Source organism: Achroia grisella, unplaced genomic scaffold (assembly GCF_030625045.1).
Source record: "Achroia grisella isolate CSIRO2021 unplaced genomic scaffold, CSIRO_AGI_Agris_v1 utg1086, whole genome shotgun sequence".
Classification (NCBI taxonomy): Eukaryota; Metazoa; Arthropoda; class Insecta; order Lepidoptera; family Pyralidae; genus Achroia; species Achroia grisella.
Window position 1 is genome coordinate 2,553,059 of NW_026712572.1, and position 14,264 is coordinate 2,567,322.

The 14,264-nt window shown below is 34.5% G+C and overlaps 2 protein-coding genes across 2 annotated transcripts in view; both read right to left on the reverse strand.

The window, feature by feature from the left end:
• The window catches only part of LOC131842763 (AMP deaminase 2), a 64,929-nt gene extending 55,448 nt beyond the window's left edge, over positions 1–9,481 (reverse strand). The window contains exon 1 of the mRNA XM_059191334.1: positions 9,313–9,481. Within this exon, the coding sequence (XP_059047317.1) occupies positions 9,313–9,421 (109 nt within the window). The 5' untranslated portion in view covers positions 9,422–9,481. The remainder of the gene's footprint in view (positions 1–9,312) is intronic.
• A 2,111-nt stretch (positions 9,482–11,592) lies between these two features.
• LOC131843431 (ATP synthase-coupling factor 6, mitochondrial) lies at positions 11,593–14,210 on the reverse strand. The gene is made up of 3 exons (XM_059192078.1): positions 14,110–14,210; positions 13,816–13,961; positions 11,593–11,871 (listed from the first exon to the last, which is right to left on the reverse strand). Exons 2-3 carry the CDS (start codon positions 13,959–13,961, stop codon positions 11,697–11,699), a joined length of 321 nt encoding a protein of 106 aa, XP_059048061.1. The 5' UTR covers positions 14,110–14,210; the 3' UTR covers positions 11,593–11,696.
• Positions 14,211–14,264: the final 54 nt, after the last annotated feature.

Below are 14,264 nucleotides of genomic sequence, written 5' to 3' on the forward strand. Positions count from 1 at the left end.
GTGCTGATTTATATTATTATAGCTGTGCCTGCGGTTTGAAATTTATCAATGAAATTCATCCGTGTGAAATGTATAGCCTAATTGTTCATTACATAGTATAAAACAAAGTCACTGTCGCTGTCTGTCCGTCCCTATATATGCTTATATCTTTAAAACTATGCAACGGATTTTGATGCGGTTTTTTTAATAGATAGAGTGATTCAAGAGGAAGGTTTATATGTATAATACATGTACACCCGTGCGAAGCCGGGGCGAGTTTCTAGTAACTTATATTATTGATACTTATAGATTGTATAAAATAAATTATTGTACAAAAAATATATTACATGTATATATATTTTTTCAGTAAATATTGATTAATAATGTTGGTAATACATTTAGAAATACTTATCACTCATTATTTATATATAATAATATTGTATTACTTTATTGTAGTCCTAATAAATGGAAAAAAGCCTATCTGTAGATAAGTACTAAACATTAGTCAAATAGCTGAAATGATAAGTACTGTAAATGTAAGTAAATATATACATACTCAATACGGCACAAAGCCAAACTCATTACAAGTAATTTTAGCCTCTTATACTTTAATTCTACCGCCAATTTCAACGTACAGTTGAAAAGAACTGACAAGTAATTCAACTATTGTTAATTTTAAAGTCTTTTTTATTGGTGAATTTGCGGCTAACTGACCCGACCTCATGCGTATCTTATCATTCTCCACTGGTGCCCGCCAGCGTAAGTCGTTAACGTAGCCAGGTGCACCAACGCAGTCTAATGCACTGTTATCATCTTAGGTGGAAGAGGACTGTTATGAATGATATTAATAACCCCATTGCTAACAATGTACCATGTCAGGTTGACCTCCACGCTGTCCCCCCTGGAAACCACCGTGGTAAATTGCCATTTGCGAAGATGAGCTTTAATGACTTCATGCTCATTTTATCATCCTCCACTGGTGCCGCGCCAGCGTAAACCGTTAGAGCAGGCGGCTGTACCATTCCTATATCATTCATTAATAGAAACATTATTTTATTATAAGTGTAATTTAATATTGAAAATCCTGCTCACGTTTACCCAACCAACGTAACGTGTCATATTAAAAATATTTAGGTTTCTCTCATAAACTACCTAAATAGATAAACTCATTAGTTAGTTAGATAACTTCATTAGTTTTCATGTTCGGAATTTTCATTTATTGTTAGACATAGACACCTATATAAATACCTATGCATTGTAAATAAACTGGATTAAAAAAAAAAGTAATTCAATTGAGTTTCTTACCAGTTCTTCTCAATTGGATCTATATACCGAACTGGACGGTAGGGAAAAAAAATTATAATGTAAAAACTTGATGTTCATAAGCGGCTAAAATGTCCTACATGAATAAATGATTTTTGAATTGAATTTGAATTTGAATTGAATTGAATTCATTGCATAACCACACGAACTACAGAAACAAAATTAAATCGACAACAAATTCCTTGAATAGATTAGTAACAGACTTGTCATCAGCCATCCGTGTGTCATAAACATGTCCAAACATCATACTAATTAATTATTAATTATAAACACGAAAGTTTGTGAGTATGGCTAGATGGATGTATGTTTATTACTCGTTCACGCAAAAACTACTGAAAGGATTTTAATGAAACTTTACAATAATATAACTTATACATTAGGATAACATATAGGCTATCATTAAAAAAGATAGAATGGAAATTGCGTGAAATGTTATGATAAATGTCAAGTAAGTGCGATGAAGACGAAATCGGCTAGTATTGATGATATACGGACTAGGCTGTAATTTAAAAAGATAGTATATAAATTGGAAATATAACGCTATATGGGAAGTAAGTGTAATGCAGATAAAGTCGGCTACTCTATACATGTATACATATACATAAAATTGGTGTGTCTGTTTGTAATATTGAAATAACCGTTTTTTACTACATGCATATGGATATAAATACGGTACATACAACAAAATAACATTTTTTTCATTTTTTGTCTATCTGTCTGTCTGTTTGTTCCGGCTAATCTCTGGAATAGCTGGACCGATTATGACGGGACTTTTATTGGCAGGTAGCTGATGTAATAATGAGTAACTTAGACTACTTTTATTTTAGAAAAATAAAGTAAAATTCCACGCGGACGATGACTGCTGTGGGCGAAGCTGTACCCGCACAGCTATATTGAATTTATACCGACTAGGTAATAATTTAAAACAAAATATTAAAATTTGGGTGTAATATATTGATAAATGTCAAATAAGTGTGATGCAGACTAAGTCTGCTAGTATAGAATTTATACCGAATGTATATGTTGTATACGTTGATAAACTCAGGAACTCCGCAGTTGCAACATTGACTCGAATTAATCACGACCAACGCAATTGCACCTGTTTGCAAATAAACATGGAATTTTCCAAGGGAACTCGGATTAAAAGGCTCGATGTACCTTTTACACTACAGACTGATATCACTTCGCGGCACTGATTTCAGTGTACTTTGTTATTGTAACGGCGCTGGGAGTGAACTGAGGAGCGGGTTGGCGCGCCTGGCACGGCGAGCCGGCCTCGTGCTTTGTACACGTCACGATGTTCTATTTAACATTGTTAGTTCACGGATTATCTTAAATTACTGCCGGGTTGCCAAGTGACAGGTAAATATTTGGGGAAACGCGGAACATTTGTCGTGTTAAAAGGTATGTCGAGCGTTCAGTGTGACGATCTGGCGGTATGGTGTTTTGATGTCGCAATTCACAACTAGTTCATTATACTCGCTACTTCGTTGCTTTTTTTTTAGATGGAATCCGTCATATAGTTAACGTGTGCTGCTTGTGGGGACTGGTCTGTTCGGTTGACAAACACTGATCAAATAATCAATTTGCTTTTGACAAAATTGCAATAGCATATGCTGGTGGTCACTCTTGTTAGTTTCAATACATAAAGAACACTCGGTTGACTAATTTGTTACTTACATTTCATTCATTTAAAACCATAGTGAGTCCCGTGATGTTGGTGGCATGGCGTCACGATTATGCCAGCACCAATAGTAATAGAGATAAAGACGCCGGGAACAAGGAAGGAGTGGGCTGCTCTCTCTCTGTTCTCTGACCACACGTGAATGTACAGCGACGCAATTTATGTGGAGTGTAATTTGAAAAAGGAATAAATTAAAAGCACTGCTGCATCGACATATCATTTCTGAAACTTCCCAATACTCTATTCTCCCAAATTTGAATTTAAAAATTAATCTGTATTATTGTGAACATGTACAACCATATTTGAAAAGAATAGGAGCTGAGTTTCTTGTCAGTCCTTCTCATCTCGAAATCATACCTGAACGGCAGGTTTGACATACCATACCAAAAAGAGCAACACACAAGTTTCTTGCTCATTCTTCTTGTGATGAATCTGCATTCCGAATGAGTGGTAGAATCAAAATATGACTATTCAAAAGTGCTTGTAATGAGTTTATTTGAATAAAGATTATTTCTATTTCTGGACCGCAACTTCGTCCGCGTGGTATTTACCTTTAATTTTCTAAAATAAAAGTAGCCTAAGTTACTCCTTACTACATCAGCTACCTGCCAAAAAAAGTCCCGTCAAAATCGGTCCAGCCATTTCAGAGATTACCCGGAACAAATAAATTTAAAAATTGATATTTTGGTATATGTACCGTATTTATGTTCATATGCATGTAAAAAAAACGGTTATTTCAATATTACAAACAGACACTTCAATTTTATTTATATGTATAGAACTATAGATGTATAGATGAAGTAGTATGGCCAGTAACCTTCCATGGAAACTCGTGTAGGTGATGTATTTATAGATTTATGACGGTTAAATGCGTTGGCACGGGCTGATTATCTTATCAACGGTTCGACAACTTGTAGTCGGCAAAGATATAAGCGAATGACTATATGAATGACATGGATATCAGTATGATTATGTATATATAGTCATATAATGCGATTAGGAGCCGTTAGTTACAGCAGTGGGAGTCAACGCGCACGTGACTTCTCATGCCCAATTTACATTCAACCCGAATGGGCAGGGAAGTGAGCAGCGCGAGAGTGGAAACACTTCCCATGTCATTGGCGCTGCCACTCGCGCTGCCCGGCGCTCCATCGATTGTCGGTTTTTTGTGCGTGAGTCAAAGGACTGGCAGCGCGAGTAACAGCGTGTTTTTACATTCAGCCCTCTCGCTCAGTTGTCGCCCGGCAAAATTTCCGGCAGCGCGAGTGGCAGGGGAAGCGGCTGAATGTAAACGTAGCATCAGATCTTCAGCGAACAAAGATTTTATTTATGTAGTAGCTGTGCCCGCGAATTCCGCGTGTTATAGTGACCTCGATCAAACAAAGAAAAAATATTCAATAATCTAACCCAAAAAAGGCAAATAAAATGAACGATTTTCCAAAAAATTTACTACATAATTTCTACAAACTTCAACCCTTTTTAGGCTAAATTTTTTACCCTCTTAATGGTAACATTTTTACAAACTTTGAATGTCATATTTATTACCATTTAATCAACAGCCTCGCTAGCTTCAAAACTGACGATTCTTCCATACAACCTTTCATCCCCCCTTTACTCGCCTTACAACCCTTTTTTCCATTAAAAAGTAGCCTATGTCCTTTTTCAGGGTCTAGACTATCTATGTACTAAATTTCATTTAAATCGGTTCAGTAGTTTTGATGTGAAAGCGAGACAGACAGAGTTACTTTCGCCTTTATAATATTAGGTGATATTAGTAAGGAGGTAAAGATTAGTTGTGCCCGCGGTTTTGCCTGCATAAGCCTATGTTATTCTGATGTATCTCATTAACAATATAAACGCGAAAGTTCGTGAGTATGATTGGATGTTTGTTACTCTTTCACGCAAAAACTACTGAACGGATTTTAATGAAACTTTACAATAACATAGATTATACATCAGAATAATACGTCATATCACGTCGGGGTCACCACTGTTGCGGGTGAATGATACGTTGTTGTTGGTCGAGACGATGTATATTACAGATGATAATAATCTGACAATATGTACATAGAAATAATGATCTTATATACTAAATAACAATAGGAAAATATAAGGTGGGGTGCTACTAAAGCACAAAAACAGAATATTTGTTTTTTAAATTCGCCATCACTACAAGGCAACCCAAGTCGAGTTTTTTTTTTTATTTCCACAGACAAAGGTCCGTGTCTTTGTTGATTTTATCTATCTCCATTAAAATTAATTAAAATTTTAATTTATTAACATTTTATGATTTACCGCCCTATCTATTTATATATAGATATGTATATATATAACAATTAGAAATTACATTATATATTATAAGTTACAATTAGAATCCGATCAAATCGAGATTACAAAGTGTTAGGAAAAGAACTAGATTACAGTAACAGCAACTAATGAGTGTTGGCGCGCAAGCGACGACAGTGGATGGCTGCGGATCTGCGGGCGCCGCGGGGCATCCGAGCCGGCAGCGAGCCCGATCTGCCGCGACACCTCACTCGGCCATTCCGTGCATCGGGTACCGCACGCACTTCTCTTAACACTTGTAATATATATTCTAAAATACATAATCATACAGTCCACAACGTGATATCATTTCACCACCCTAACCGGGCCTAATCAAAGGTCCTTCGAGCCGGATCCGGCAGCAGATCGGGCTCGCTGCCGGCTCGGATGCCCCGCGGCGCCCGCAGACCCCGCAGCCGTCCACTGTCGTCGCTTGCGCGCCAACAATGAGTTTATATAAATACTGGCTATCAGCGTCCGTGATTAGGAAACGTTTTTTTTTTATTTCTTGGGCAATTTTTTCTTTTATTTTCGTAATGTGGCATATAGAATGAAAGGCATATTACAACGCAGCAGTGCGCTAAATGTTCCCTCTTCTATTTTTTATGGATGTTAGTGGAATTGTGCATCCACCTGCACTAACGGTTTACGCTAGCGGGGCACCAATGGAGGATGATAAGATGAGCATGAGGTCAGATCAGTTAGTCAAACAAATTCAATAAGAATTTGTCACGATGGTTTCGAGAGGAACCGCGTGGAGGTCAACCTGACATGGTACATTGCAAGCAATATGATTATCAGTTCACGAATATACAATCAGTTCACATTACTAACAATCCCCTTTCCCCCCTCATGCTTCTATTATCAACCCCTATTTTTAATTATTTTTTAGCGATTTCAATTCATATGGTAAAACAACGTTTGCGGGCTCAGCTACTACTACATAAGCGGGGAATGGGATTGTTAGTAATGTGGACTCATGACCCCATTACTAGCAATGTACCATATCAGGTTGACCTCCACGTTCCGGCTAATCTCTGAATTGGCTGTACCGATTTTGGCGAGACTTTTTTTGGTAGGTAGCTAATGTAATAAAGAGTAACTAGAGCTAGTATAGTTGTTGGCGACCGGCCGCCGCAACCTCTTTTGATACTTTTATTATTTTTAAATCTATATTTTTAGAACAGTTCTTTTTATACGTCATGTTTTTTGATACATATTCGTATATATTTTTTTTTTTTCATTTTCTTTCGTATAGTTCGCAATTGCACATATTAATATATTATTATTCCAAACTACGTGTTTTCATCATTTAGACACCCATACAGTCCACCGATCCGTTGTAATAGTAATAAGATTATTTAATTCATTCAATAAATATTCTTACAATAATATATAAAGAATAGAATAAACTTCTACTTCTTTGTAGGGAAAGAATTTTTAAAATCAGTCAATACACATTACAAAAAAAATCTATAACGGCCTCGATGATCTAGCGGTTTATCACACCGTCATAAGATGGTCGCAAGTTGGATTCTGCGCACGGTACAAACATTTGTATTCATGAGTATGATTGTATGTATAGGTCTGGGTGTTTTCTATGTATATTATGTATGTAGTTTTTTATTATGTGTATGATAATGGAATGATGCACCCACCTGCGCTAACGGTTTACGCTGGCGGGGCACCAGTGGAGGATGATAAGATGAACATGAAGTCAGGTCAGTTAGCCCATCGTGATAAATTCACCGGGAATTTATCACGATGGTTTCTGCGTGGAGGTCAAACTGACATGGTACATTGCTAGCAATCATTAGTCCACATTACTAACAATCCCCTTCCCCCCGCCACTTTGATATTGGCAAATGCACCAACGCGGCAACGTGCCGAGCCATTAAAGAAGAAAAAGAAACTTGGATTACACACTACACCACAGATAACATAAATCTACTAGATTTATGTTATCTGTGGTTTTCTAAAACAAAAGTAGATACTTTTTTCAAATATGGAAACATATTGCAAAGCCTTTTTCGAAAGGCTTTGCAATATGTGCTTTGCAATACCTAATTCTGCTGACTCTGCATTCGAAATTAGGTACAATGGACTCGCCTGGTTGCTCTTTTAACAAATGTTTCCCGACATTCCGTGTTTAATAATTGTGTGAATACAAACTAGGAACCAAATAGTATGAGTGCATAAGAGTTAAAGAGGTCTCGCTTTTACGCTATTCGCCTTGACCTCACAGCAGTAGATTCGGCACTCTGCGCTTCCTGTGACTGAGTTTGACCTCGAGGCATGTGCATGACCTCGCCCGACAAATGCAGTAATTATTAGACACCCCAACTTTAGTAATTACATCTCGATTTTAATGATTGTGTGCTGTACCCGCGACTACGTCGTGGAATATACCTAACTTTATTTTTCTAAAATAAAAGTAGCCTAAGTTATTCCTTATTACATCAGCTACCTGCCAATAAAAGTCCCGTCAAAATCTGTCCAGCCATTTCAGAGATTAGCCGGAACAGACAGACAGACAAAAATTGTAAAAAATGTTATTTTGATGTATGTACCGTATTTATATTCATATGCATATGAAAAAAACGGCTACTCGGCCCTTTTAACTATCTACATTCACATGTAATACTTTCTTTAAAAGAAATAAAAACTGTGTGAAAGATAATATGGCAAGAAAGGGGCATAACGAGATGACTGCGAACAGGCATGAATGGAAGAGAAAAATATTACGCCGACTAAATAAATGGGATAAGGAAGAGCAAATGATTATGACATCATTAATATGAATATCAGTTTAATCACAGATAACATAATATGTTTAATTAATTGTTTTATAAAAAAAACTGTGTCAAGATATTGACATTATAAAATAACAGGACCTAATTTATATTTTTACTAGCTGACCCCGGGAAGTCCATTCCGCTTCAGAATTAAAGAAATTTTGAAGTTTAATTACGCAATAAGTTTCTAAACGCGCCCTGATTGACAATGTATGGGAAAATAAAATTATTGTTTTTATTATTCTCCATATAATTTCTTCATATTTTATCACCGTTTAAACCTTCCCTGGATTTCCACGAATATTTCAATAATAAAATTAGTCAAATCGGTTCAGCCTTCTCAAGTTTTAGCGAGACTAACGAACAGTAATTCATTTTTATACAGGTATATATATATAGATTATCTGTAGTTGAGAAAGAAATTATTGTTCCAAATTTAAAATGTCCCTCCCGGTCAAACGAAATCGCAAATAAAAAGCATAAATCAGTAAAGTGTATAAACATGTAATTCAGTAGTACATTAACATATGCGGACTCCGCGACCACTTTCAGCCAACGCGCCAGTTTATCGATCCACTTATTATACAACCATTTGCAGATGTGCTCTTTATCCAAGCACTTAGTAACAAGTCGGGAGATAAATGTACTTGGTCGGTTTATCCGCAACAGACGGGAGAGGGACCCCATATAGCTGAATAGACATAAAAACAGCTGACTACTTTACCGTGTTATTCCGAATACATCTTTTGTGCTAAACCGGATTTAAAGGAATTTAAAAGAACGAACAAAGGGAATAAATATTTATTTATTATGTATAGTTTAATTAGATATTATTCACGAAATTAAGGAAGTATTAAATGACGCTGTTTTATTTAAAACTCTTTGCTTATAGACGATTTATATTGACTTTATTATTATTAATTTGTGGGATAATGTAATAAATTGTATCAAAATTACAGACGATTTTCAGTAGGTAGAAAAAAATATATATTACCAGTAATGTATATATTATCTTAGTACTTAAATACATAGAATAATACGTTTATTTATTAATTGAGCATCCATGAAAATAATATATTAATATTAATTAGGAAAACCGCAACTGTAAATACTTATTAGAATTTACACGCATATAAAACGTAAATAATGTAGGTATGTTTTATGTATCTATGTTTTGTTTTGGTATGATTATGGTATTGCACTTACCTATGCGTTTGCTGAGGTGTGGGGTCCTGCGACCCTGTTCATCCTCATCCACATCCACATCGAATGAGAATGGAAAACTTTTTGTGGAGCCGACGAAACCGGCAGCCATACTGCATGTACGACGCCGTGACGCAGAGCACGTTTAGTATTGGCCGCTATTGCCTACTGACTGGCGAGTGCCGACTGGAGTACTTACTCGCTGGAATACATGAGGGCCAAACATGACGGTTAACCGACCACAGTGTGTATGAGTGTATGACGAAACATAATGCTACACTGTAAATTTAGGAATTTTTTTATCCATAAATACACATAATAATTTGAATTTAATATATTCTAATCGCAATAATTCATAATTAATTAATAATAATCACAGTAAGTAATAATTAATTTCATTTCATTATTAAACGCCTTAATAATTATAAATTATTACTTCACGCAGAATATTGCTACGCACAAAATTTCAGGCGTTGCCGTAGTACACTATAATGAATTTATGAGTTTTAAACTTCGCTACTGTTTTACTGATACTGAACACGCAGACCTGAAGATTACGCGACATGATAAATGAAACTTTCTTCGTGCTTCACACTACTTCAAAAGTAAAACATTTCAGTCCGTCACAAATATTATACCAACTGGTATATAAGTCTCATTCTAAATTTTATCTTTATTATATGTTTAAAAATATCGCTAATATAATTATATAGATAATAATATAACAAAATATTAATGTTAAATTTACTCAGAAAATCTCTTTATGTATTCAAGAACTGATTGATAACTATCTTGTTCTCACAGTTGAATATGACCGACACAGATCAACAGAAATCTAAAATATTATAACATTTATATGTTTTTTAAATAAACACAAAAAAGCTTATTATAACATTGAATAATTAATAAATTATAATAATGGTTTTTTAGAAAATATCTAACTTAAAATTCATAGCGCTGACAATGTTATCAGAAAGATTAAGTGCGTGGCGGTTTCTATGTTGATTGTCGCATGCCTAATTCTTGTTAATGTACATCTACTTAAAACAACATTTATTTAAAAGAGCAACACACAACTTTCCTGCTCGTTCTTCTTGTGATGAGTCTGCGTTCCGAATGAGTGGTAAAAAAAAATGTGACTATTCAAAAGTGATTATATTAAGTTTATTTGAATAAAGATTATTTCATATTAAACAGTCCGGTGATTTATCATGTGACGCCCGCGATAACTCATGTGTTGCCATTTCGAAAGTTTTAAAAGAGTAAGGTATCATTCCTCTTATTGTATAATATAACGGCCTTACCTCATCCTACAACCGTACACAGCTTACAAAGCAAGCTGCTTGGTGAAAACTTAGGTATTTATTTTTATTTAATTTTATATATTAAATAATAACTGATCGACAAGATATACGGGAATAACTATTTTTGGGTAACTACAAGCATACTTTTAACAAAGTCTATCTGGGTAATAAAATATTTACATTATATTTTATTACCCAGATTTAGTTAATTAATTGCTGGACAATTAACACATCGCTATCTCCGTCCCACTGTAAGCAGAGCTTGTTATGGGTACTAGACTATTGATATTGTTGCGCGGTGGTATCCTCATCACTGTAGCGTTATATATGTTGTGATGAGGTGGCGCTACTTAATATATTATTTATTGTAGTATGTAGGTGAGTATACCGGTAAAATTATTGTATTATTTATTAGACATTATTAAGTTTATAGGCAGTGTGCTACATGGTTTATTAGTAACGCGTCCAATCGACGCGGAGTCGAAACGTAGACTGATTTTACACTTAACTTTAGATCTAAGTTAGTTAGTTAGTTGTTAATGGAGATGTAAACTAAGGGAAGGGTCTCAAGTGTCGACAGAAATATTACAAATGTAGGCACAATATATATAATTTTTTTTGTAAATATGTAGTTATTACATAGAAAACACTCAGATCGATACAAACAATCATACTCTAGAATATAAAAATGTGTACCGTATAAGGAATCGTACCCGCGACCAGAGGAAGTATAGCGGTGTGCAAAACCGCTAGACCATCGAGAACGTCACTCTAAGGAACATGTGAAAATATGAAGCAATTATATGGAGAATGGTAAAAACAATTTTATTTTCCCATGCAAACTGTTCCCACCGGTCATGCTGGGTGCATCCAGAAATTTGTTGCATAACTAAACTTAAAACTTAGAACCTTTGATATATAATTTAATTTGGGGCAGAATGGAGTTCTCGGGATCAGTTAACTAAATAAAAATACCAAATGCCCAATACAACAATTTATTCACCAATATCACTGAACATGGTTGCGAGTATTAGACATATTTTACGTAACTGTACAAATTAACTATGTTTCTAATATAACTCTTCAGTTTGTGGGTGCCTGCTCGTTGATGGGGTCTAATTTGGGTTCATCGAATTTGAATGAGGGGAATGCAGTCATGTCCACTCCGGGACCACCACCGTATTGTTTCTCCAACTTCTCCAGTTCCGTTTGCAGCTCCTTCTGGATGGAAGGGCTTGGATCGACCAGTTTGCCGCCTCTGCAATGTTAATAAAAGCCTTGTGAGTGATTTGAACCAGGGAATTGTGACATTATATTGTATATCTATACATATATATAAAATTGTAGTGTCTGTTTGTAATATTGAAATAAACGTTTTTTACTACATGCATACAAATATAAATATGGTACATACACGAAAATAACAGTTGTTACAAATTTTGTCTGTCTGTCTGTTTGTTCCGGCTAATCACTGTAATGGCTGGACCGATTTTGACGGGATTTTTTTGGTAGGTAGCTAATATAATAAGGAGTAACTTAGGCTACTTTTATTTGAGAAAAATAAAGTTAAATTCCATGTGGATGAAGTCGCGGTTACAGCTAGTATAATAATATATTATACAAAGAAACACTACTAACTAGGGCCAGGAAGGAAAACTGAAACGGAATAATAGAAAGAAGTGACAATTTAGAATCGAATTTGGTATTTGAAATATGAAGCTTACAAAATAGATCTTAGACAAAGTAAGTGGTCTGTATTCCACAAGACTTATAAATAGAATTTTACAAGTCCAAAAATAAGTAACACTAATAAATAGTTACCTCAGACTTTGTCTGTATTTGTAGTTAAAAGATAAGTTAGCAAACCTTTGTGATACAATCCATCTTCACTCAAATTTAATTAAAATCTTATCAGTCATTTAGTTGTGAAGAGGTAATAGAATACTAGCAGTTACATCAGACTTTGTTTGTATTTCTAGTTAAAAGATAACATAACCCACCTTTGTGATACAATCCATCTTCGCAACAACATAATTAAAATCTTATCAGTCATTTAGTTGAGAAGAGGTAACAAATAATATATACTTCTACCCAGAGGTTGTCTGGAAGTGATTGCTTACAAGATAAGACCGCCTTTTGTGCCTTATTAGTTATTATGTACTTATATTCTTTGTTATATTTATAGTCCTGGGATTGATCGCAAATGTACTCGGAGAAAAAAAAATATTCTTTGTTATAAAAAAAATAATCTACTTCTGGTGCAATAAAGAGTAAATAAATAAATACTTTTACAAAGTATGGTTGGATAAAATTAAATAAATATTATATAACGGTCAGACATTAAAAATGTAAGTTATTTTTAATGAAATAATTCATATTTATTACTTTTGCTGTTATTCACTTGCAAAAAGCAAACGATTGAATAAAACCAAGTTTTGAATTTCCACATTTTATGTCAAATAATAACTTTATTGAAAATGTATTATGTTAAGGGTTGGCACATAAAGATACATAAGTAAATGTGTATGCGAACTTTGGAAAAGGGCGAGCACAATAGATCTATGTAGGCCGCAGTGCTACAGGTGCTACAAATATATGACAATAGCCCAAACAACCCAATAATAAAAAATGTGTATATGTGCAAAAAATTAAATGTAGAAGAATAATAGCACCCACTAAATTTTGTTTTTTATTATCCAAGAGTACAAATATATTACAAATTGATTATACATACAAATATATTGTTTCTTATTGTCATTGGAATGTTAAAAGCCTAAGTTCTATTCAACATCGGCTCTTAGCACTCCAATAATATGAAATAAGTAAAATATAACCATAAATTAACTATTGTAAGCAAAATTTATAAGGCAAAATGTAGGTTCTAGATTCTTAACATCTGTTGAATCATATTTACTGAGCAAAGCCTATTACTCACTAAACAATTACTTGAATGAGGAGTGTGCATGGCAATAGTTGTTCATGTACATTGTAAATATACTGGCTTTAAAAAAAAGTAATTCAATTGAGTTTATTGCTAGTTCTTCGCAATTGGATCTATATACTGAACTGGAAGATAGGGAAAAATTATAATATAAAAAATTTTACGTTCATAATCGCCTAAAATGTCCTACACGAATAAATTCTTTTTGAATTTCAATAAATACACAATATCATAGGTATAAATGTAGAAATATGTACTTACGAGCTCTTCTGTTTGTACTCTCTGATTTTGTCCAAGAAAAGTTGCTGGATGGGGTCTACAGCCTTCGGAGCGGCCGCCAGGTTCCTTGTGAACACCACAGGGGTACGTGCCGCCCGCAAACCAGCCACAAGGGATGAGCCAATCATCTAAAATTCAGAATATAACCTTACTGCGTTACATAACTTCAAAACAATTGGATGTCAGGCAATTTCAAAATATACTTGTTAATAATCATAAATAGTAATATTTCAAGTGTTTTTAATAAATAATGATAATTTAAAATGTGCAAAATACCTTTAATTACGAAATTGATTTTAGAATTTCTTATTTCTTGATTTTACACAGAGTAGCAGAACCTTTGATCAGAACAGAGACTAACTTTGACACATTTTACATGTACTTTAGGAATTTGACATTGACAGCTACTAAAGTATTTGTTGCGAATTTAT

What these genes read in the sequence shown, in the direction of transcription:
- LOC131843431 (XM_059192078.1), bottom strand. Translation starts at nt 13,961, where the DNA reads ATGATTGGCTCATCCCTTGTGGCTGGTTTGCGGGCGGCACGTACCCCT. An exon ending in GAGTACAAACAGAAGAGCTC is followed by an intron (nt 11,872 to 13,815) that starts GTAAGTACATAT and finishes TTAACATTGCAG; the next exon opens with AGGCGGCAAACTGGTCGATC.